The sequence below is a fragment of the Pleurodeles waltl genome, chromosome 4_2 (assembly GCF_031143425.1).
Source record: "Pleurodeles waltl isolate 20211129_DDA chromosome 4_2, aPleWal1.hap1.20221129, whole genome shotgun sequence".
Classification (NCBI taxonomy): domain Eukaryota; kingdom Metazoa; phylum Chordata; class Amphibia; order Caudata; family Salamandridae; genus Pleurodeles; species Pleurodeles waltl.
The window spans coordinates 710,293,267-710,317,493 of record NC_090443.1 but is presented as its reverse complement, the minus strand read 5'-3'; the positions used below and the strand labels follow the sequence as shown (position 1 = coordinate 710,317,493).

The window sequence follows — 24,227 nt, the reverse complement described above, 5'->3', positions numbered from 1 at the left end:
AGGAGTACACGTTATCGGTAACACTTAGGCTGATGAAGCAGCCAAATCCGCAGTAGCTTTGGGCTTCTGTGGCTACAGTGACTCGTTCTCAGACGAGATTGGATATTGAAATACTGATTGCTGTGAAGGCTTCGGCTAAAGGCAAGTCTCTCCCAAAAGCATACCCTACAAAATATTCTTACCACATCAGTGTACAGAATGTTGCTTACGCAACAGTTCCTGGGGTTGGAGATAGAGTGGTCCCCAACAAAGACCAGAAACTAGATCTTATAAAATCAGCGCATGAGGGTGTCGCTTCTACACATGCTGGTATTTCGGCCACGATAACACTCTTACAGAAACGCTTCTGGTGGCCAGGTCTATACAAACAGACAAAACAATACGTCCTTTGTTGTGATATTTGCCAGCAAATCAAGGGCTCTAATATCAAACACCCACCGCAGACATCCCTCTTAGGGTCCAGCAGGCCACTGCAGTGTGTGTACCTGGACCATTGTGGTCCACTCCAACCTGATGGAGCATACAAATACATCTTAGTTGCTGTTGATTCTTGTTCTAGATTCCTGTGGGTAATGCCTCAGCGGTCATCTGACGCTCGAACTGTTATAAAAGACTTGCTGATCTTTATCGGTACATATGCGGTTGCGGCATTCCATTCGGACCAGGGCCTTGCATTTGCCTCTACAGCATTCAGGGACAAGATGGGGACGATGGGTGTTGAACTCCATTACTCCTCACCGTACCATCCCAAGGGAAATCTGGTCGTGGAGAGGCGGAACTGCGATCTAAAGCAGTCCTTATCAGCCAGAGTATTAGGTTCTGGCCGCAGTTGGCTTCTTCACCTATATGAGGTCCAGAGAGCACTGAACAATCTACCAAGACGGTCCTTGGGGGGGACGCACTCCTTATGAGGTTTTCTTTGGGATACCTATGTATGTCACAGATCTTGATGGCCCTGGTTTGGTGGCAGCAGACACACCTTTTGACATAAATGTACGTCTCACTGTCTTACAGATTTTGTGATGATAAATCATCCACCAGTGCTGCCACTTTAGGAATAAGGGGTTTACCAACAATTTCCACTGGCTGGATTCTTAAAGTCGGGGATCTGGTACGTGAGAAAATCGCTGTGAAAAAGGAATTTGGACCATCCTACAGAGCACCAGTCCCGGTCTTGGGAGTACAAGGTACCAGAACTGTCATCTTACGCCACTGCCTGGTTCCAGACCTATCAGATTCATTTTCATTGATGACGTCAAAGTTCACCATGTGGCCGATCCTGCACAGTAGACCCAGAGATCCCTTAGGTAGTTTCCAATTCCCTCTCACTACCCAACAGGACATACCTCTTCAAAGTAGACTTAACAATACTACTTCGGACTACATAGCGATGTTTCAAACACCTTCTCGACCATGGAGAGGGCGGAAAATGAGCTCTTGCTGATTCCAGTTACCGCATCTGCGACAGCACCTGTCCAAGATTTGGCAGTTTTTTTACACCAACACTAGACAGACTGATGACACTGTCTACCATGAGCCTCCACGTGATGTGGATCAATCTACCAGTAATGCACCTGCTCCAGTTTTTGCTGGGACTGCTTCTGATTATTTTATTGACGTTGATGACTTTTCTTCAGACTCATCGACTCCAGCAATTGAAAATGTATCAAAGACACGTAAGCTATAACTATGGCTTAAAAATAACTATTTAATTCGCCCATGGAACTATTTATGGTTCTGTTTGACATTTTTTGCATTGTTCCTATGGATTGGGTTTGTGACTGTTTTCTTTTTACTTATAAATGGTCATTACCTTCCTGAACGCTCCTCAGTTGAGCTTGTGGATGAAGTCTTAACTCCACATCATTCCTCACATAAGGTCCGAAGAGACTTGTCCCTTGTGAACATTTCAGCTGTACTAATTCCTGATGGTATTGTGTGGGACAATGTTCCATTTGATATATACGGGCCTACTGAGGTCATTCAAATTCCATATGTTTGAAAAATTTCTATGACAGATGTCATTACTCCTGGTGTTGTATCTGATGACTGGGATGTCCAGACGGTTGATTCTATGTTAATTGAAATGAAGGACTATTCAGTGTTTGAAAGTGATGATATATATATAGACATAAACTGAATTATGGGGAAATGTTCTGTTAAAATAACTGGTGACATTACTACCTGCACCGTGCTACTAGACACAAACCTGTTCTTCACTTCACACCGTAGAAACACTGTTCTACACCACCAGTGGGGAGCCCGAAACACTATTGAGACAAATTCACTTATTTCACTGAGCATGATACAAAAAATTCAGCATCATATTATTTCAAGTTGCCTCCTTCGAAAATTAGGAACATTTTGCTAACTGATACAAAGCTGGTTTATTCAGATTCCTTTGTTTCCGTCTTACAGTTGAAGGTTATGAATAATAGAAGAACACTGTTGATTTACAAAGCGTATGGAGAACACAAGATTGGCAAATACAGGGTAGGGAAGCGTTATTTAGAGCATGCCTGATTCCTGTCCAAATGATCTTTTTAAATGACACCATTCAACAGACATCCTGTCTGGGGTTAGCAAAAGTAAAAGAAATGAACAAGCCCAGTATCCCCACACCGGCAAAGTTTATCGATTGGCAATTCTTCCTGAATATCACTGAGGAAGAGCTACATGCAAAGGTTCAGGCAGTCACTTATAATTCTCCATTTTCTAGTCCCGGCGGGTGGTTAATTTGGCCAATAGACACCAATGGAAGTCAGGCACGTTTTTTTAATTCCTCAAGGGGTTTCAAGATTAGCTGTCCGGACGCTCGCTTTATCTCAGGTCAGGTCAACACACAGGTATAGTTACAACATATAGTGTGGGTAAACTGTGCCAACAATGGGTTAGCCGCAGTCAAGGAACATCGTAACACTCTTTCTGAAAATGTAGACTTGCAGGACTTTTTGCTAGGTCCAAGAAAACAACGCTTTAAAAGATTCATATGTGCTATGTACAAAGAGATCTGGAAGCTTTCTCAGATAGAAGCTGCCGCGCGTTTAAGGCAAATAGACAAGGAAAACCTAGAAAAGGCTTTAGCTGTTGTCGATAACGGCATGAATACACTGTCCAACAGAATTTATTCACTGACATAGTGTCATCTGCAATAGATATCATTCAGACTGACATGTCCCGTTTATATTGTGGGCAAAGTCAGCTGCGTTCCATCATGCAGTTAGGTTGAACGTTAGACATTGAAAAATTGCCGAATTCCATGGAAATATATTAACTGTAGTGAATTGTTCACTGCTTTTAATTTATACGAAGAACAACAGAAAATGGCTAAAAGGGAAGTGAGTTTCACCGTGCTCCATGTAGAGAAGTTAGAAAAGCTGCCTTTCCCAGTTGCAGAGAGTCCTTCAATAGTGTGGCTCTTACATGGCATCATTAATCTGCCCATTTCCAGTGTTCGCTTTTCGCAATGCATGAAACATCTTGCTGTGGGCAGGTACGAGCGACTGAGCGATAGTCTGAAGTGTCTGAACGGCGAAACAGAGGTCTTTCTTAGCAGAACCAAATGTGAGACTACTGTTAGTCATTCCACGATTTGCAAACAGGTGTCCCTTCACGACCTTTGCAATGCAGGAGTCACGAGCTAGGCTTGTTTTCTGAAGGGTACTCCTGCCCCTTTGATTCGACCGGCATTTCATGTACTCTTGAATGGAAGTTATGTGGTGCTGAGCGACCAAAGCTGTTGCAGTATGCAACCAGGAATTGCCTACGCAATTTTGGTTTCTAAGGTCGTTACGTGTTGTGGACATGTTTTATTCCCCCCCACACAAGAGATAAAGGTATCAGATATGTGGTCTCACATTGATACTATTAATGTCAATTATGACAAGCTGACCAGACTAAATGCACTACTGTTTCAAAAACGGGTCGCGTTGACATCAGCCAGAGAAACGTATGCTCTGCAGATTGCGATATCATCAGCCGAGCTAAAATCCCTATTAAATACCAATGTCCCCAAGCACTTTGGAGAATTGGTTTCCAGAATTTTTGACGCCTTGAGCACAGTCTGGATTGTAAATTTCTTTAAGGCTGTTGGGTCTGGATTTGTGTCCATCTTCCAGACTGTCTTCGGAGTCATCCCATCGGCCTTCCATTCACTCTTTTCAAGTGTGTTTGGCGACTTTCCAATTAGTTTGACATTGATTGGCGGGATACTGCTGCTATTTCTTCTGATTCGCAGTGGTTGTGTCTTTTCAGCTACACAACGCAATGGAGCCGCTGCCACCAGCCCAACTGTGCCATGAACGCGCGGTTCAGATCTTCAATGCTTCCTTGCTGGTGGGATTGGAGTGTGAGTGGTCATTGACATTCCGACCACTCCTATGGTGCGTGCAACCAGTCTTTCACTGTATATAGTGCCTCTTCGAACATTTGCCAACAGTGTGCATTGTTGTTAGCCGGTGCCTCCTGTTGACCAAGAACTACTGATGTCCCCGATGAGGGTTCACTCACAGTTGTGACACTTAAGACTAAGGCTGATTCGCGAGACCTCCTATGAGCCTTCCTTTCTCACCGAGTTGGCTTAATACACCATGGAGGATAACACTACTGCAGGTGGACCTGCACAAGAGACTTCTACGCACTACCACTCCGTGGACCCATCTGCCTATCCCGTGATTGATTTAACATCTGATGATGTGGCCTCCTTCTTGGGGTCCTTTCCATTCAGTGACTCTGGAGATGCTCTTCAAGATCATGACTATTGTAAATAATTTGATGATTGGCTTTGACTAAAATCAAAGAATACATTTATTGTTCTTACTTTGGCCTGCATTGCTTGTCATGGTCGACATTATGGCCCTCATTACGACATTGGCGGTAAAACCCACTTACCGCCATGCTGACTGCTGCCAACATAACGCTGCTGCCGCCGCAGATATCCATTCACCATATTATGAAACACACACACACCAATCGGTCACTATACAGCCACAGACACAAGTCGACCACACCAAAGGTCAGTGATAAACTGGCCTTATCAAAACCCACACGTTGCGCCAACATAACTATGCCCACCACATTATGACCAACGAATCCCCACAGCAGACATTCAATGGTGGTACATACCGCTGCACTCAAAATACACACACACACATACAAACACCACATTGGACAATTCAAACTACACACACCTAACACCCAGTCACACACCACACCCACATACCCACACCACTATAAAACACACACCCACATTACCCGCAACCCTTTACCATTACAAACTATTGGCAAGAGACAGACACCACGACCACAGACGACCAGATCCACACACCCCCATCACCTATACACCACCCACGCCCCTCACAACACACACCCGAACACATCACCCTATACACCCTCACCCACACTACTCACACAACACCCATGGCACCACAACGGCACCACAGATTCTCTGAGGAGGAGCTAAGAGTCATGGTGGAGGAAATCATCCAGGTAGAGCCACAGCTATTTGGAGCACAGGTGCAGCAGATATCCACTGCTAGGAAGATGGAGCTATGGCGGAGGATCGTGGACAGGGTCAACGCCGTGGGACAGCACCCCAGAACAAGGGATGACATCAGGTAGAGGTGGCACGACCAACAGGGGAAGGTGCGTTCCATTGCAGCAAGACACCAACTAGCTGTACAGAGGACTGGCGGTGGACCCCCACCTCCTCCCCCACAACTAACAACATGGGAGGAGCAAATCTTGGCAATCATGCATCCTGAGGGCCTGGCAGGAGTAGCAGGAGGACTGGACTCTGGTAAGTCAACTCTTTACTACTATCACCCCCCTCCCTGCATGCCATCACAGACCCCCCACCCCACCATTACAACGCACTCATCCCAATGCCAAGCCCTGCATGCACCACCAATGCATGGACACCTATCACTAAAGCATGCACACTGGAGAGAATCAGCTAGCCCACCACATACCAACTCACACAAGTAAAAGCTGCCAGGGCAAATATAACCAAAGAGGGCAATCCACCCATGCACAAAATGTCACACACAGAAGCAATAACACTGCATTTACATCCCCACAGGTATCCCAGCCAATGTCACTGGAGAAGAGGTGCCAGCACTAGCCTTTCCCCCCCACCGAAGAGGCTCACAGTGATGACAGCGACTCTGCTCGCCTGGATCTGGATGACCAACCTGGCCCATCAGGGACCTCCGGACAGTCGGTTACCCAGGCACAGTCACACACCACCACAGAGCCTCCCCCATCTGGAAACACCACCACAGCACCCACCCAGCAAACCTATACCTCTGTCCCCAGGACACATCAGTCAGCAGTGTGTCGACCACTACAGGGACCCTAGGGCACACCTCGCCCCCAAGACAATCAGGAACCTGGGGTCAGTCGCAGTGGGCACACGGTTCAGGGGACAGAGGCACAGGACAACAGGGAAGCTGGGAGGATTGCTGTGCACCAGGGGGAGGACAGGCCCAGGGAACCGACTCTCCAGGAGGCACTCACTGAGATCCTGGGAGCATACCAACATTCCCAGGATACGCTGGGCCAGATCCTGGACAACATGCAGGAGAACAGGCGGCTGCAGGCGGGACCGTACCAGGGGATCGGGGAGGACTTGAAGGCCATTAACACCACCCTGGTCTCCATTGCTGGGATGCAGGCAGACAGGGCCAACATTATGAGGGAGGCAGTATTACAACAGCGGGCCCCTGCCACTAGCCAGACATCTGAACAACCTTCCACCTCCCTGCTGCTAGTGGATAGGAGGCCCCGCCACAGGACCAACAGGCCACCAGCACCCCTCCCCCTGCAGAAGGAGAACCACCCCGCAAACGTTCCCTGCAATCCAGGCAGAAGCCAGAGACTATTGCCAAGACCCTCGCCAGGAAATAAGACTCTCCTGATTGTCAACCTTGTGTCCCACTCTGTCACCCTGTCCACCTTTAACTGCCATTGCTCCCCTTCCTATGCCCTCTTGGACAATGCACTTGTGCTACAAATAGACTGGAACAATACCCTTGACTTTCCTCCATCATCACCCCAGCCCCTTTTCTTCTTAGCACTGCAATAAACACACTTTAAAAAAAAATTGTGGAGTATGTCAAATGATTGGAGTATGTATTTGTTTAACAAGGTTCAAACATTGCAAACCAACTGTACAGTAATGTGCCCATAGGAGAGACCTGTAGTTGGATGCAGTGAACACATCAGGAGCAATAGTGGGGCACCAACATCTGCAAAAAGAGTTTCCAAAGGGTACAGTGAGTGGGCATAGAAGTGGGAAATAACAGCCTGCCAGTGACAATGTTAAACAAAAAAATTACAATGAAATGTGAAATACCACTGTCTTACCTATGTATTATTGGAAATATTGTTGAATGACTGCATTTCTGTTGTCCTCTTCCTCATCCTCTGCCTCGTCATCTTCACTGTCCACAAGGGCCACTGCTGCCACACGGCCATCTCCAGCCTCCTCCTCCTGCAGAAAAGGCACATGGCATCTCAAGGCAAGGCTATGCAACATGCAGCATGCCACGATTATCTGGCGGACCTTCGTGGATGAGTAGCACAGGGATCCACCTGTTAGATGGAGACACCTGACCTGGCTTTCAGGAGGCCAAAGATACGTTCAATGATCTTTCTTGTTCGCCCATGTGCCTCACTGTAAAGTTACTCTGCCCTTGTACTGGGATTCCTCACAGGGGTCAGTAGCCATGATAGGTTGGGGTAACCCAGAGTCACCTGCAAATATCGAGGGACAACATTTAGCCACACACTATCCCTTATGGCCCACACCATACCCATACACCAACATCTACTGGGTGGGAACCAGGGCTCACCTATTAGCCACACCCTGTGCCTCTGTAGTTGGCTCATCACATTTGGGATGCTGCTATTCCCCAGGATAAAGGGATCATGCACAGACCCAGGATACCTTGCATTGATGTGGGAGATGTACTGGTCCACCAGGCACATCATCTGGACATTCATGGAATGAAAACTCTTTTTATTTCTGAAGACCTGTTCATTTTACTGGGGAGGGGGGGGACAAATGCAATATGTGTTCCATCAATCGCCCTAATTATGTTGGGGATATGTCCTATTGCATAGAAGTCAGTCTTCACTGTGGCCAAATCCTCCACCCGGGGGAAACCAATGTAGCTGCACATGTGTGTAATCAGGGCAGACAACACTCTGGTCAGCACTATTGAGAACATTGGCTGTGACATTCCAGCTGCCAAGCCCACTGTCACTTGGAAAGAACTAGTTGCCAAGATATGGAGCACAGATAGCACTTGCACAAGATGGGGGATCCCAGTGGGGTGACGGATAGCAGATATCAGGTCAGGCTCCAATTGGGCACACAGCTCTGTGATTGTGACCCTGTCAAGTCTGTAGGTGAGGATAATGTGCCTGTCCTCCATTGTTGCCAAGTCTACCAGGGGTCTGTACACTGAGGTATGTCTCCATCCCCTATTCTTCTGCAGCAGTTGCAATCTATGTGGAAAAAGAGTGGGGAGCCGGTCATAAACTGTACATTGTAGCCACAACAGTACAATGTATGATGTTAATTTGAAATGTATATGGGGCATTTGTCCTGTATGTACAGTTGTGAACTGTGACGCAGTTATAATCCAGGTCCTGCTCCCCCTCCCCCTTGAAATGGTTTCCTGTGTGGATGGACAGGTGGAAGTGAGGGAATTCCGCTGACGTGTGCTGTTGCGGGAGGCATTCGGGAACCGCTGTGCAACGCCTCATTGGATAATATTGGGCCCTATTGGGTACAATGGCCAATGATGATGTACGCCGGCGGTGACGGTATGCACCGCCGCGGACGTCACAGACACTTTCTATCTGTTTACTCACTTGCTACCTGACCTTCAACAGGAGAGGACCTACACTGTGTGTGCTGCTGTGACCTGTGTCTGGAACCTACCATAGCTCCTGTGACTGGGGAAAGGGCCTTCACCTTGCCTTCACCTCGGCAGAGTTGGAGCAACTAGTGGATGTGGTCCTACCCCAGTACGGACTGCTGTATGGGCCTCCAGACCAACAGGTGAGTACACTGTGAGCAAGATGCATGGGGCATGAATGCAAGGAGTGGTGTGTGTGAAGGCCTCGTGTGGAGTTGTTGGTGGATGTCTCCTGAGCGACGTGCAGATTGTGTGCTGGGCCATATCTGTGCAAATGGGGTTGGGAAGGGGTATGGTGGGCCATGAGTGTAACAGGCAGGACGGTCTGACTAATAATTTTCCCTGTGTGTATTTTCTCTGCAGGTCAGCGCCCATCAAAAGAAGGGTATATAGCTTGCCATCGCCAAGGACGTGCGGACCCTGGGGTCTACGGCAGGCGGAGCACCCACTGTCGGAAACGGTGGGAGGACCTGAGACGCTGGACACAGAAGACCGCTGAGGCCCAACTGGAGATGGCCTCCCAGCGAGCTCGTCGAACCCTGACCCCCCTGATGGCCCGCATACTGGTGGTGGCCTACCCGGAGCTGGATGGGCGCTTGAGGGCATCATAGCAGCCACAAGGGGGTGAGTACTGTTCCCATTATTACAACTTACGCATGGTAGGGTGGTACCCGGGTGGGGGATGTGTGTCTGTGGGTGCCCCTTGGCTAGGCCTGACATCGAAGAGTAGGTCCAATGTTGGCCAGGGTTCTGATGTGATATTTCTCCTACCTAGCTAGTAGGCATCCACTACTGGGCAAGGCTGTGTGTATCCCAGGTATGCTGCAGTTGGCAAAATATGTCCCTCCCCATGCCCTGGTGACCAGCATTGTTACTGGTAGTGCACTGCATAGTGCGTAGGGCTGTTCACTGTGTGTGAGGGTGCTGTGTACGCCAACGGTGGTGTTGGTGCAGACATTGACCAAGTGTTTCCTTTGTCTCTTCCCCCACCTTTTTGTTTTGTCATCCTGTCCGTATGTGCATTAGCATCATCTGACCGAGGAGCGGAGGCACCGGCGATGGAGGGAGCAGCATCCCACAGGACCCAGAAGGCAGCGTCCACCGACGGTGAGGGCACCAGTGGGATGGAGGGGAGCACCACGGCTGAGACTGGAGGGGCCAGTTCGGACACAGATACCTCCTCCGATGGAAGCTCCCTGGTGGTGGCAACATCTCTGTGCCCACCCCAGCTACAAGTACAGCCACTACCCCCGTACCAGCACCACCCTCCCAGCATCCCCTCAGCAAGTTGCCCGTCACCCAGGAGGGTGGGCATCTCCTTCACCCCAGGCACCTCAGGCCCTGCCCTAGTCAGCCCTGCTGTCCTGAGTGAGGAGGCTATTGACCTCATGAGATCCATCTCTGTTGGGCTGTCAACCATTGTGAATGCCATCCAGGGGCTGGCAGCCCAAATGCAACAAACCTATGCATTTCTGGAGGGCATTCACACTGGCTTGGCGGCCCAACAGAGATCAATCCAGGCTCTAGCCTCCTCTCTGATGGCAGCCATTGTCCCTGTTTCCTCCGTCCCCCCTCCAACTTCCTCTACCCAATCCCATTCCCCTCAACCCCAACCTATCCCAAGCACACAGGCAGACCAGCATGCACACAAGACAACACACAAGAGTGGTTCAGGCAAACACAAGCACCACACTTCATCCCACAGGCACTCACACAAACACCATCCAGATGCAGACATACCAGCCTCCACTGCCTCCACTGTGTCCCCCTCCTCCTCCTCTACCTCCTTCCCAATTGTGTCTACACTCACACCTGCATGCACCACATCCTCATCCACTCCCGCCATCACCAGCACACCTATCAGAACACACACCTCACTGGCAGACACCACCCCAACAGCCATGCACACGTCCCCTGTGTCCTCTCCCACTGTGTCTGTGCCCCCCTCCTAAGGTACACAAATGCAAGCACTCAGACACCCAACAGCCATCCACCTCACAACAACATCCATCCCATGCACCTGCACCCAAACACAGCAGACGCCTCCTACAACTACTCCCTCTTCCTCCACTCCCAAACCTTCTCCCTCTTCTCGCCCCAATGTCCCTAATAAGTTATTCCTCTCCACCTTTGACCTCTTCCCTACCCCTCCCCCGTCCTTCACGTCTGGCAAGCACCTCAGCCACCCAGTCCACGGGCCCAGTATTGTCCACAGCAACTCCTGGTGGTAAAGGATCCAGGGCACCAGGCAGCCTCACGGAAAGGGTGCCTGCCCCAAGTGCAGCCCGGAAGGGCAAGGAGCCATCCCCAGCTGCTGCCGGAAGAGCAAGGAGCCATCCCCAGCTGCTGCCAGAAAGGGCAAGGAGCCATCCCCAGCTGCTGCCAGAAAGGGCAAGGAGCCATCCCCAGCTGTTGCCAGGAAGGGCAAGGAGCCATCCGCAGCTGCTGTCAGGAAGGGGAAGGGGCCTGCACCAGCTGCTGCCCTGAAGAACAAGGAGCCATCCCCACCTGCAGCCAGGAAGGGCAAGGGGCCTGCACCAGCAGGTAGGAAGGACAAGTGGCCTGGTGCAGGGACTCATTCGGAGCCCCCACCACGAACCATGGTTGTGCAGCCGTCTGAGGCTGCAGGGGATGGGCTGGAGCTTTCCCCCACTACCACTACCAGCAGCAGCATCAGTGGGCAGCCGTCCGAGGCTGCAGGGGATGGGCTGGAGCTTCCCCCCACCACCACTACCAGCAGCAGCACCACTGCCAGCACTGAGCAGCCGTCACCGCCGGCGGACATTCTGTAGACCTGCCTCTATGGGCTGTTGTGCGGCCTGCCCCCTGTAAATCCTGTGGGTATGACATCCAGCTGAGAGACTGTGACATTGCACTCCCCAGGATCAGAAGCACAGGGCACAATGCTCCCTCCAGAACCAGTGGGTATGGCACCCACTCACCCCATCCTCCCCATAATGAGGATTACAGGGCACAATGCCCCCTCCAGAACCAGTGGGTATGGCACCCACTCACCCTCACCCCATCCTCCCCAGGATGTAGATCACAGGGCACAATGCCCCTTCCAGAACCATTGGGTATGGCACCCACTCACCCCATCCTCCCCAGGATGAAGGTCATAGGGCACGATGACCCCTCCAGAACCAGTGGGTATGGCACCCACTCACGGCATCCTCCCCAGGATGAAGATCACAGGGCATGTTGCCCCCTCCAGAGCATGTGGGCAAGTCACCCACTTGAGAGACTGTGGCCTTGCACTCCCTCGGGCCAAGCACAGGGCAAGTTGCCCCCTCCAGAGCATGTGGGCAAGTCACCCACTTGAGAGGCTGCGGCTTTGCACTCCCCAGGGCCAAGCACAGGGCATGTTGCCCCCTCCAGAACCAGTGGTGTTGTTCCATCTGCCGACTGAGGTGCCCCCCGTTCCCCATCTCCCTGAGGTGCCTGCCTATTTTCGAACTGATGCCCCTGCAGTGTTCTCTCCGTGTTGTTGCAGGAGACAAGTGGGGCATTGGACTTTGTCTTGTGGCCCACGCACATTGAGGACTGGGCAGTGTCCCTTGATTTGTACATATGTATATACTTTTAGATTGGATGTACGTTTTTTTTATGTATTTATATTATTACACTCACTTTCATCTATTCATGTTGCCTTGCATTATTCCTGAGGGGTACAGGGTATATATGTTTTCTTACTGCATCTGATTGTGTGTATGGTGGGGGAGGTGTGTTGTGCGTGTGTGTCACTTTCTTTTTCCTCCCCCCTCGCCTGTGAGCTTGGTGGCTGTACTCGCTGTGGTCGTCTTCGCCGTCGTTGGTGTTCGTGGTGGAGCAGGACGTAGAAGATCATTGGAAAAATCTGCATCTCGGTCTGCATGGCGACGTGGTTGTTCCCTGTATCTTCAAAGGTGAGTCGTTTCCTTCTGTGCAGTGTTTCCACCAGGCTTTTGATGTCGTTGGTACCACCCCGGAAAAAGTGGCGGATTGGATTGTCATTATCCGGTGGGCAGAACATTGTCTTCCGCCTGGCTGTAGGCGGGTACCACCGTGGTGGCTGTTGTTTCTGCCCTGGCAGTCGGTGTGGTAAAGTGGCTGTCTATCTGAGCTCTTTCCACCATGGTCAGAATTTGGCGGTATTTACCGCCAGCCTGTTATTACCGCCACTTTATCATCAACCACCAAGTTTGTAATGAGGGCCAATATCTCTTAATATGTTTTTTAGCTATTGCTTATACCAGGTTTTTAAAATAATTTTTAGCTAGTTTTTTTGCTTTTAGCTTTCAGTCCATTTTTAGCATTCGGATTCATTTCACCTTAGGTGGCGTCTAGATATGGCATCATACTTGTTACGGCAATGGGGAGGGTGTAGTGAAGCCTAGTTTGTTTTAATGGGATACAGGAGTTAGCTTAGCCTGCGGCTTGCAAGCTCGTTCCTCCGTCACCCAGTGACTTTTACCCTACTTAGCTTGCTCTGTTTTAGCGCATTTATTTAATTAATAATTCTTTTATGATGGCTGCCTTGTTTTGACTTAGGCCAATGTTTAGATTTTCATTATCAGTGCCACCGCGCTAAGGCGTCAAGATCAGGTGACAAATACAAACAAACTATAGGTGTTCACTTTAGGTACTTTCCCTCTTCATGCTGTCGAGAGAATTGTTTAATCTAATTACCGTCCCAAGCACTCCTTTTTATCTATTGTTTGGGAACAAACCTACGTCAGGGGTCCAAGTAGAATCTGTATAAATACTCCTCACTTTATCAGATAGCCAGAGGGATTGCGGACCAGATGCCATTGATGCGGCATGTCGCCTTGACACTGACCCAGTCTTCATGTTCCTGCGAAGTCTGAGCTTGAGATCTCATTCCAAGGTAAACAAGGGTTGGGGGCTCTTCTCATGGACATGGCATTGGCAGATTGAGGTTTAACATACCTAGCTCTCTTCTAAGTTAGGGGTTAGGCCTCTATGCTAGGGTATTAGGACATATCGCATACTCCATGTTATTTTGTGATATTGCAAGATGATGGGGGTCTTTGCATTAATGACTCTTGTCTATACTATTCTGTTTCTTGCTTTGTTCATTATCCTAATCATTGCAGCCCATGCAACTTATCGCACATTGCAGTTTTACTAAAATAAACCTTGTTGAAACTTTACTGCATCTTCTTCATTGCCTGTGTGTGATTGAGACATGTTGTTAATGTGAGAAAGGGGTAATCTCCGTTTAACCACGACGCTCCCTGAGATGTCACACTTTTGAGTCCATGCGTAAAGGCTGCCTCAGATCACCTTTGACTGTTGTGGGTTTTTGGTAAGGTGCTGCTTGTGAGCCGGAAGGGTTGGGATGACAGTTGCGTTTTGTTGTAGGATTGGCATAGTCGCCTACAAACATAAGTACTGTCATCCTTAAAACAGCAGTCTTGCTGGAGCAAGAGTCCAACTACAACAGCTTCTAGAGATAGGCTTACCGCAGTCAGCCTTGGACCTCCTGAAAACAGTTTTTGTGCTGTCCAACCTGGAGGACTCCATAAATGAGCCAAGATCCCATCTTTAGCCTGTGCTGAGGATTCATTTTCTAAGAGGCCATCAGGGACACAATGATTTTGAAGACCTTTCGATCCTTGCAATCAGTGTGAATCATTCAGGCTATGATACCAATGTTTCAGGCTCAGGCCCCATTCCAGTTCGAATTGTTTTGATGCTTCTTGAGTTCCTTTATTTTCCTCCTTGCTACTTGTTCCTCATGCCTGTTGGCAAATGCATGCTTTACAGTAAAACGTCCACCTTTAGTGGGAGATTGAAAGTCCCTAGTTTCCAGCTGAGGAGCATCACCACATTAGACATCTGAAACTGTGCATCATATGCCAGAGCCTCGAGGCCTTTCTGCCTTCCTTCAGAGGCAGGTCCTTTCAGGTCCTGAAGGACAAGACAACCACATTGGGATACTATAAGGAGGGTGTTGCCAGCATTCTCTAGATCGAGTCATTAGGTCTTAGGCCCACTTCAAATATCTCTGATGGTCAGTCACCTGACGGGTTCCCTAAACATCAAAGCAGACAAACTCAGCAGGTGCCATCCATGAGTGGTGCACTGTCCTAGAGATGTACTTAAGAAGGTTTTTGTGCAATGGTGTATGCCATAGTTAGAACTATGCGCTGCCACAGAGAATGCTCAATGGACCCTTATTGAAGCTCTCTAGAAGATGTGTTTCTCATTTGGTGTGACTCCCACCTATTTTACATGCCTAACCACCTATGTTTTTTGAGTGACTGAGCTCAAGCCTGGAGGTAGAAGATTTGGTTCCCCTACTTGCTGGATATGAGCTTCTACCTTCCACATATGTTGCCTTTTCAGGAGTACCTGTTTCCCTAATAAAAGGGAAATATCCTGCACCCGAACTTCCACATGTCTCACCTCCATGCATGAAGATTGAATGGATCCACCTGATTGGTGTCTACTACCTCTGGAGATGGTGGCAGCTCACTGCCCATCCATAAAGTCTGTGTACTCAGACTTCTGGTTTAAGTTTGTCAACTGGTGTGAGGATAGAAAGGTTAATTCTCTTCAAGCCTTACTGTCTGATGTTCTTTTGTTTGTTTTGTCTCTTGCCAAGCAAGGCTTTGCTGTAGGCACAGTTAAGGTTTACTTAACAGCCCTTTTGGTCTTTCTTTGTTTGATTGATCAGCCCTCTTTATTAAAATCACTTGTTGTGATTCTTTTCCTAAGAGTTTCATGTAGGTTTACCCCTAATTCATTTATCATGCTACAGAGTGACCTTAATTTGGTGTCTACTTTTTGATGTGTGCACAGTTCGGACATTGTTTCTAATTGCCGTCACATCCACACACTGAATTAGTAAAGATCAGGCTTTGTCTGTTCAGCAGGTGGTCAGTTGGTGTTTCAGACTGTAGCGTCCTTTCTGCTGAAGTGCTGTTGCCTTTTCATGTGGGGCAGTCCATCATGCTCCCTGACACACTTCTTTAAGGAAGAGGAGAGGCCACACCAGTTGATCCTAGATGGGCCCTTAGTTTCTATGTATACAGGACCAGGGAACATCTGGATGATGATTTACATACTGTCACGTTCAACTGTGCAAAGAAAGACAGGTAGTCCAGGAACCAAGTTATCGAGGAGGTGGATTGTCCTTCATATTAAGCTGTGCTATGCTGTGGCCTCTTGCATTGCTCCACACCCATTCCTTCAGGGTGATAGCTGCAACTACAACCCTTGCTACAGACGTTCTGGTGTTGGAATCTGCCATGCTTCTGCATGGGCATCTATCTGTCTTCCCTTGCACTACTGCATCCATGTTCAGGTCTGTAGAGGGGTTCATGTCAGCCGCTTGGCATTGCGAGACTTCTGGTTGTAAAGTCTGAGCTTCAGACCAACAATCTTTAAGAGAGTAGTACTTTAGGATTGATTCAGAAGATGATGAATCTGCAGTTAGAAATATTCATCTTTGGTGATGTTATTTCTGGTGGATGCACTACCTAACTGCAGATTCATCACCGACTCCCCCATTCCTGTTTTGTGGAGTAGACTTCAGGTAGTTTATAAGGTTCAAAGCTAGGGATCACACAATGTCACCATCCTAATTTGTCAGACACGCTGCTCTAGAAGGTGTGTAAATAATGGGTCAATAAACTGACATCAGTGTGCAGCGATGGCACCTAAATGTGGCTCCATGTTGTCACTTCCTGCTATGCGTCAGAACTGCCACATACCCGAATTGTGTTACCTGTTACCAATGGGAGCTACTGGAGAAAAATATTCTGGAACCAGTGTGCTCCTGGGAGCATTCAGAAGGTGGGGAGTCTGTGTTTACATGGAGTATCCCCCAGAAAGTGATTTCAACTTGAAAAAAGTTGTACATTTTGTGTGAGAGGGAAATGCATTAGTCTTAAAAGTTGTGCAAATCTGCTGCATGCCAAGAAAACTGGCGATCTCATTCCAATTGTTAGCGACTCGGCTGATTTGGCAAACTATGAGGATACATTGTCTGCCAAACTGACTGGTCCGCCAATACTATTTAGAAATGGGAGGACTATTTGCCAGTGCATAATTTGTAGTAAAATGAGTGCCGGTGCCTGAAGCTCTGGTCAGAAGTCTTGGCCGGTGCTATTAAATGTCAGCTCACAAATACCAAAGCTTTGTATTTTTTAATTCCACCTCATGCCTCTTTAGTCCACTACAGGCACTCCCAGCGTCTTTATCTCACTTTTGCAGGCACCTGTTTTCTCCCTTTGTGACTGTTTTTCCATCTTTCTCTTCCTCTATCATTTAGATTTGTGTGTTATTCCCTCACTTGCATTTTGTAAATATCAGATGCAGAAAAATAAGTGCCGTTCCACAAAAATAATTGCAGGTGGATCCCACCTGTTCAAATTAAGGAATGCTGTTTGCTTTCCACCGAGAGAGCCCTCATTGGCTCTTCCCATGGAAAGCTACCTCCAGTGACGTATGGGGCATTGGCATATAGACATTACTCTGCCCACTCTGTTTAGAGGGAATGGTGAGGGCCAGAAAAAAGAAATAATGACCTGCCCTCTCAAACCCTCCCACCCACACCGTGGGACAAAGCTCCCAGGGTTTGAGGGTCATTCATTTTTGTTTTTCAGTAACAAATTGTTACTTTAGTTTTCAGACAGCAGTCCAAACTGACAACTGCCTTCCACCAAACGTTTTGTACCTTGAATGAAACCAATGTGTTAGCAGTTCCTTTCAACGTACGAAGATGAATGCTGACTACTTCCCATCAGGGTGACAGATTTTAAGAACTCTGCCACAGTGACAGAAGGTACTCCGTGTGCAAAGTCTAAATCAGGCCCTTTGCTCCTTTGCTATAATTCCTTAAATAGATAATGGATAATGGTTTACCTGTCTTGTTGTAAGCAGGAGCTATAGTTAGCTGTTATACATGAAATGCTCTTCCATCAGACATTAACGTGAATAAGAATGGGTGCTCATATGGGGGAGATGGCTGGAGGAAAGTACTTCTATTCTGCCCTCCAGAGTGTGGCTAAGACCTCCTCCTAGGTTTACATGACAAAGCACAGATTTCTAGACTGATAACTCTGATAGGCTGATTTCTGATGAGTACCTCTAACCGTAGGTTCCAGACCTTAGAATATCTACATATTGGCAGACTAGATGCAGATATTTTTTCACAGCAGTATTCCCAAGCCACTAGGTGGCATTGTTTGTCTGTGTAGTTAGCTCCACTAACAAGGTTTGTGGCACCCTGATACTGGTGGCAATGCCACCACAGGATGATCCCTTGCCAATGTCCAACCCTGAATCGACATCAGCCCCAGCAAAACAGATGTTGTGCTACAATATTACAAAAGTGGAACCAGTCTTAATGCACCCTGCATCTAATCCTGTGAATCATCACAACTATGTCAGAGGCTCCATGTTTTTGGGTATGATTCTGATCGTATGCCAGAGTGGGGTGAGCTTCAAGTTTTTGCTGATGATGAGTGGGATGGCTGGCTCCCCCTTGATTATACAGATGCTTTTTTTACACCTTGATTTACAGAATGCCACAGGGCTTGAAAATTCCCTTGAAACATTGTTTGACTCAATAGATTGGCCACAAACGGAAGGTAGTGCCTCACATGCAATGGTGGCTTGGTGGGCAGCTGAGTTGCTAGAATTACAGCTTCCCTCTAAAGAGACTAAAACTAATATTTTACAGAAATTCTGCTTCCTGGTCCAGCAACATCTGAGCCCTTACTCCCATTAAGTGGCCTCACTGATCATCTGGTGGCTACATAGTTGTAATCGTGTTCTTTCCTGCCTGTGAGGAGGCAGATCGACAGGTGTCATAGACTGTTGCCTGCTGACCTGGATTGTCTCTCAAAGCACTGTACTCCAGAGAGCCTTAGTGTGCAGGCCTCGACCTGTAAGGTGAATCCTAACTCATTTGCAAACACTCCAACAGATAGGGAATTCAAGAAGGTTAATGCATTTAGCAAGCACTTATTTTCTCTGGTACTCAATCTGTGAACGCCACCAAGTTTTTTCCAGCGGTCCCAGAAGATCTGAGAGCCTCTTTGGCTCTTAGATCCACCGGGACCACCATTTACAAGATGGACAGGACATGCCCTAGTATATTATCCTTGCAAGCCTGGATACTGTGGAATGTTCGGGCAGGGCGGTCATTACCAGCGTTTCCCTTCATAGATACATCTGGATGAGGTCCACTGGATTATCCGGTGGTGTACATGCCTCCCTAAGGGACAAATGTTTTGACGGTTGCCACCTCTTTGAAGAGAAGGCAGACCCCTCAGATGTTCACAAAAGTGATGGTGGTGGTTGCTGCCCATCAAGTTCCACTTGAATCCTTCGCTGAGGCGTCCATTCATTGAGGCAATGCTGGACATGGTGGAGTTAAGGGCTTTTCCTCTGCAGCACTGAATCCAAGACACTCCGGCTATAATCCCGATGTTTAAGGCTCTTACCTGGATCACACAAGTGGCATATGTGTGCTTTAAAACAGAACCTGAAGCTCCACTGGACCCAATAGCAAGGCGTCCTTTCAGACTCTATCCAGGTCTCAGAGGAGATGGCTGTAGATATGCAGTGGTTGCTGCTTGAATGTAAATGATCCAGTGACAGGCCCGTCTTTCTTCCCTACCCAGTGCTGATGGATGCATCTCCGGCTGCGGGCCAGCTCCACACCACTCTGCTGGAGCTGAGGGATGGGGGGTGGCCATTCATAAGGCTCTGAAGGCTTTACGGCCATCCTTCAAGTAGCAGCTGGTGCAGGTTCTCACAGACTACACACCTGCCATATTCTACTGCAACCAGCAAGGCCTTAACTTGGTCTTTTCTCATGTATGTCTTTCTGTTCGATACATAGCTGCTTACTGCATCTCCTGATCTTGAAGATGACCTTCCTCATTGTGATCGTCATCTCATTGTGTGAGTGAACTACAGGCACTTTCAATGCAACCGTCCTACACTACCCAATTCTCAAACAAAATGGTGCGAGGGTTTGGGCAATCTACCTACTAAAAGTCCTGATTCCCTTCCATGTTGGATAGTCCAACACTCTACCCCTGTCTTTTGCTCCCGCTGGAAAGAGGACAAGATGCTTCACCGGTTGGACCCCAAAAGTGCTTTAAGCTTTTGATTGTATCAAGGGCCATTGAGTGGACATTCAGCTTTTTCGAAAGCAGTGGTGGGGGGTGGTGTTACTTGGAGTGAAGAAAGAGAAGGAGGTGCTGAAGAGGACCTTGTTGAGGCGGATAGTCCTCTGCATCAAGATCTGCTGTACAGTTGTCAAGAAACACCTTCCGAAAGTTCTGAGAGTCTATTTCACCAGGGCTAAAGTTGTTACCACTGTGTTGGCATGTCGAGAGCCTGTCCCTGACAACTGCCAGACAGACGTAGTCGTCATGAATATGTTCACAAGGCAATACTGCCTTGACGGGCAGGTCCAGCGTAAGGACACTTACCCCCCTTACTCCTCACTCCTGCAAGAGTTTTTTGCCCGAACCAATCACAGAGGCCCTTCACCTTGGGGGCGGTACTCCTTTGGTATCTATTCTAAGACCTGTATATTCTGTATACTTTATCTAACCTCAAACTCTTCACTGGCTTCTCACCTCACTGTTCTGTGGAGTGGCCTTTTCTAACATCCAAAAAGGTCCCAAAGTTAGTATTTCTTCACACACTGTTGCCAACAACTGTTCAATCCTCGCATCTGAAGGCACAGTAAGGATAAAGATAAGAAACTGACATCTGCATACGGAAGTGACACATAAGCGGCAGCCGCACTACGCCACCTAGCGGCAAACAGGAGCACTGTTGTAAAATAAATCTCCATTTCCAGTCCAGGTTCTGAGGAATATTCTAAAGTGTGCAATCTGTGGTTAGCTGTAGTATCCACCAGAATGAACATTATTTAATGGCATTAACTTGTTCATCTAGATAATGTTAATTAAAATAGAAGTCATATTTTTCTAAATTGTCAAAAGCCCTAAATGATACACTGTAAACACATTTTGTTTTCATTTTAGAAGTGGATCTCTCGCATGTGAAAACGAACGAGCCATACGACTACAAATTTGTGAAGTGGATGATTCAAACCAAGGTACAGTACTATATTTTCCTACTGGATGGTCTGCTTTCTATTTGTATATACGCTACCAGTGAACTGAGTCCTTAAAATCTTGATTACTTATTGATAATGTTCATTATTACAATTATCCGTTCTGCTCCCACACTTAATCTTCATTTTAGGGTATTTCATGGCCCTATTCTTGTTCCTCTATTCTGAATCTATGCCAACTCCTTTGCTTCTATGTTTTCTTCCTCTGGGGTACTACTGCCTGAAAGCTTTAGAATATGTATATCTTTCCTTTTCTCTTCACATCCTCGGGGAATGTTTCTGTCTGCCATATTTCACTGGATGGCTTACAACTCTCTTCACCTCACTGACAGTAAAAGGACAATTAAGTTGGTTACATTCATTTTTTCATATTCATGGCGATTTCTTGTACTTGAAATAAGTTTAAAAAAATGCAAAATGTTAATTTCTCTAACTTTAAATATCACCAAATTCTTGGTCTCTGACTCGCATAACTCTTCTTTTGCTCCTCTCTCCTATATATGGCCTGTTTAATTCCTAATTACTCCTTTGTCATTGGCAATATTTTTAGCTCCTCTACTTCTCAGTTATTTAACGTTCCTTACTCTTCTCATATGTAGTTTTTTCTCATATGTAGTTTAATTTCATCCCGGGTCAATGCTTACGTTTTTTCTTTAGTATTCAAACTCCTTTTGTTTTCATATGTTTTCAGATACCTCAAACTCCTTGTCTTTCCAACTGTGCTACGCTGCACACTTCCTTCCAGTTTTGCATCATTGTTCTCTCTCTCCTCTTTGCTCCTTGAATGCCTTTTAACATTTATAGGTTCTGCTCCGTATTGCTCATTCTCTTTACACTACATTTTCATTTGCCTAAAAATCTATCCTTTGTCTATTACCTCGACGGTTTAATGTCCTCTGTCCTACCTCACCTGTTGTACTCTGGTGTGCCTTATCACAAGCACGTTGACAACTGTTTTCTGTTTTATCATTGGAGTACAATGTTTAGCTGAAAGCAATGCGTAAATTGAAATAAAGAAATAAATACAATTCCAGTTTCCTACACTTTCTGCAGCTCTCAGTTTTTCAGATGGTTATTCATACACTGTGGTGCATACATCAGACTGCAGATTAAGAAGTGTAAAACAATTAAAAACAAGGCAGCAGTCTTTTTCCATGTATGCAGCCAGGATCTGGAGCAGCATCCCCATGTCCACAATGGGCGCCCCAATACTGTTCCAATTTAGGAAAGAGTTGAGAACCCACATATTAAACAATACTAATTCACAATTCAATTCTCCGACAACTTGACTTTATGCTCATCTGTGACCCAGTGCAGCACTCTACTGCCTTTTGACCAGATTTGTGCTGTAGAAACACAATATGCATGCAGACATACAAGTTAACTAGAGCCACCAATGAAAGTTTGCCTTAAGTAATGAATTGGATCTCGTCACTCTGAGCTCCAAATGCCTGCACCTATGAGGGAGATAAATTCAAGGACGTTTTTAATTACCTAACGTTTTTCGAAATACGATTCTATTTAAGAAAGCGATTCTATTTAAGAAAGGTCCCTGCATTAGACTCCGATTCCATGCTCCAGTATTACCCTGACAAAGGGCCAGATAGAGGGTTTGAAACATGCATGTTGGTGTGGAGAGGTACTTAATGTGTTTTAACCTGCAACAAAATTATAGAGTTATTAAAGACATGGGCCCTCATTCTGACCCTGGCGGTCGGTGATAAAGCGGCGGCCAAGCCGCCAACAGGCCGGCGGTCCAAAATATGCAATTCTGACCCTGGCGGGAACCGCCAACACAGCCCGCCAACTTAACACTCCGACCGCCACAGCGGTACAAACAAACAGCGCGGCGGTTCCCGCCAACAGCCCGGTGGCAGACAAAGTACCGCCCACCCTATTACGACCCACCAATCTGCCACCTTTTCCGGGGCGGGAGCACCGCCGATAAGAACACGGCGGAAACAGACTACGAACGGGAAAACGCTCACCTCTACGCACTCCACGCGAGATTCTGGCAGTATGGAGCCAGAGTTGCAGGTCATCCCCGCACTCCTATTCCTGCTCATATACCAGGAGCACGCCCGGCGGCGCGGAAGACATCGGTGAGTACGGCACCTACGACACAGGGGAGGGAAAAGATTACCGGCACACACCCACCCACCCACACCCACTATAACACACACATCAATGCATTCCCACAGATCACTGTCACAACCCACAAACCACCCCCCTCCGAAATAATGCAAAGACCAAAAGAAGAGATCATAAACGGGCAGATATATTGAAATATGTACACCAGTAATCCCAATAAATAAATAAACTATGTACAAAATATATACAGCTACTAAATGTAGTCCAACCACTGTCCGTGGATCACAGGGGTCCTGTGCAAAGGGGCAAGGCCCAGTCCCACGACAAGAACTCCACGGAGAGAACACTGCAGGGGCATCAGAAAGAAAATAGGACAGGCACCTCAGGGGGAAGGGAAGGGGGGGCACCTCAGCCACTTGAGTACACGACGCCAGATCCACGAGGGGACTCCATGACCACTGGGCCATCCTGGGGAGAGCAAAGCCACAGTCCAAACAGTCCATACAGTGGGTGGCCTGCCCACTGGGCCATCCTGGGGAGAGCAAAGCCACAGTCCATACAGTCCATACAGTGGGTGGCCTGCCCACTGGGCCATCCTGGGGAGAGCAAAGCCACAGTCCAAACAGTCCATACAGTGGGTGGCCTGCCCACTGGGCCATCCTGGGGAGAGCAAAGCCCCAGTCCATACAGTCCATACAGTGGGTGGCCTGCCCACTGGGCCATCCTGGGGAGAGCAAAGCCCCAGTCCAAACAGTCCATACAGTGGGTGGCCTGCCCACTGGGCCATCCTGGGGAGAGCAAAGCCACAGTCCATACAGTCCATACAGTGGGTGGCCTGCCCACTGGGCCATCCTGGGGAGAGCAAAGCCACAGTCCATACAGTGGGTGGGCTGCCCACTGGGCCATCCTGGGGAGAGCAAAGCCACAGTCCATACAGTCCATACAGTGGGTGGCCTGCCCACTGGGCCATCCTGGGGAGAGCAAAGCCACAGTCCAAACAGTCCATACAGTGGGTGGCCTGCCCACTGGGCCATCCTGGGGAGAGCAATGCCACAGTCCATACAGTCCATACAGTGGGTGGCCTGCCCACTGGG

The 24,227-nt window shown here is 48.0% G+C and overlaps 1 protein-coding gene across 11 annotated transcripts in view; it reads left to right on the top strand.

The window, feature by feature from the left end:
• KYAT3 (kynurenine aminotransferase 3) overlaps nucleotides 1-24,227 on the top strand; it is a 496,355-nt gene that overhangs the window by 410,968 nt on the left and 61,160 nt on the right. For all 11 annotated transcript variants that reach the window (XM_069232317.1, XM_069232320.1, XM_069232316.1 and 8 more), the window contains one exon: nucleotides 20,951-21,024. In XM_069232317.1, coding sequence (XP_069088418.1) covers nucleotides 20,951-21,024 — 74 coding nt within the window. The remainder of the gene's footprint in view (nucleotides 1-20,950; nucleotides 21,025-24,227) is intronic.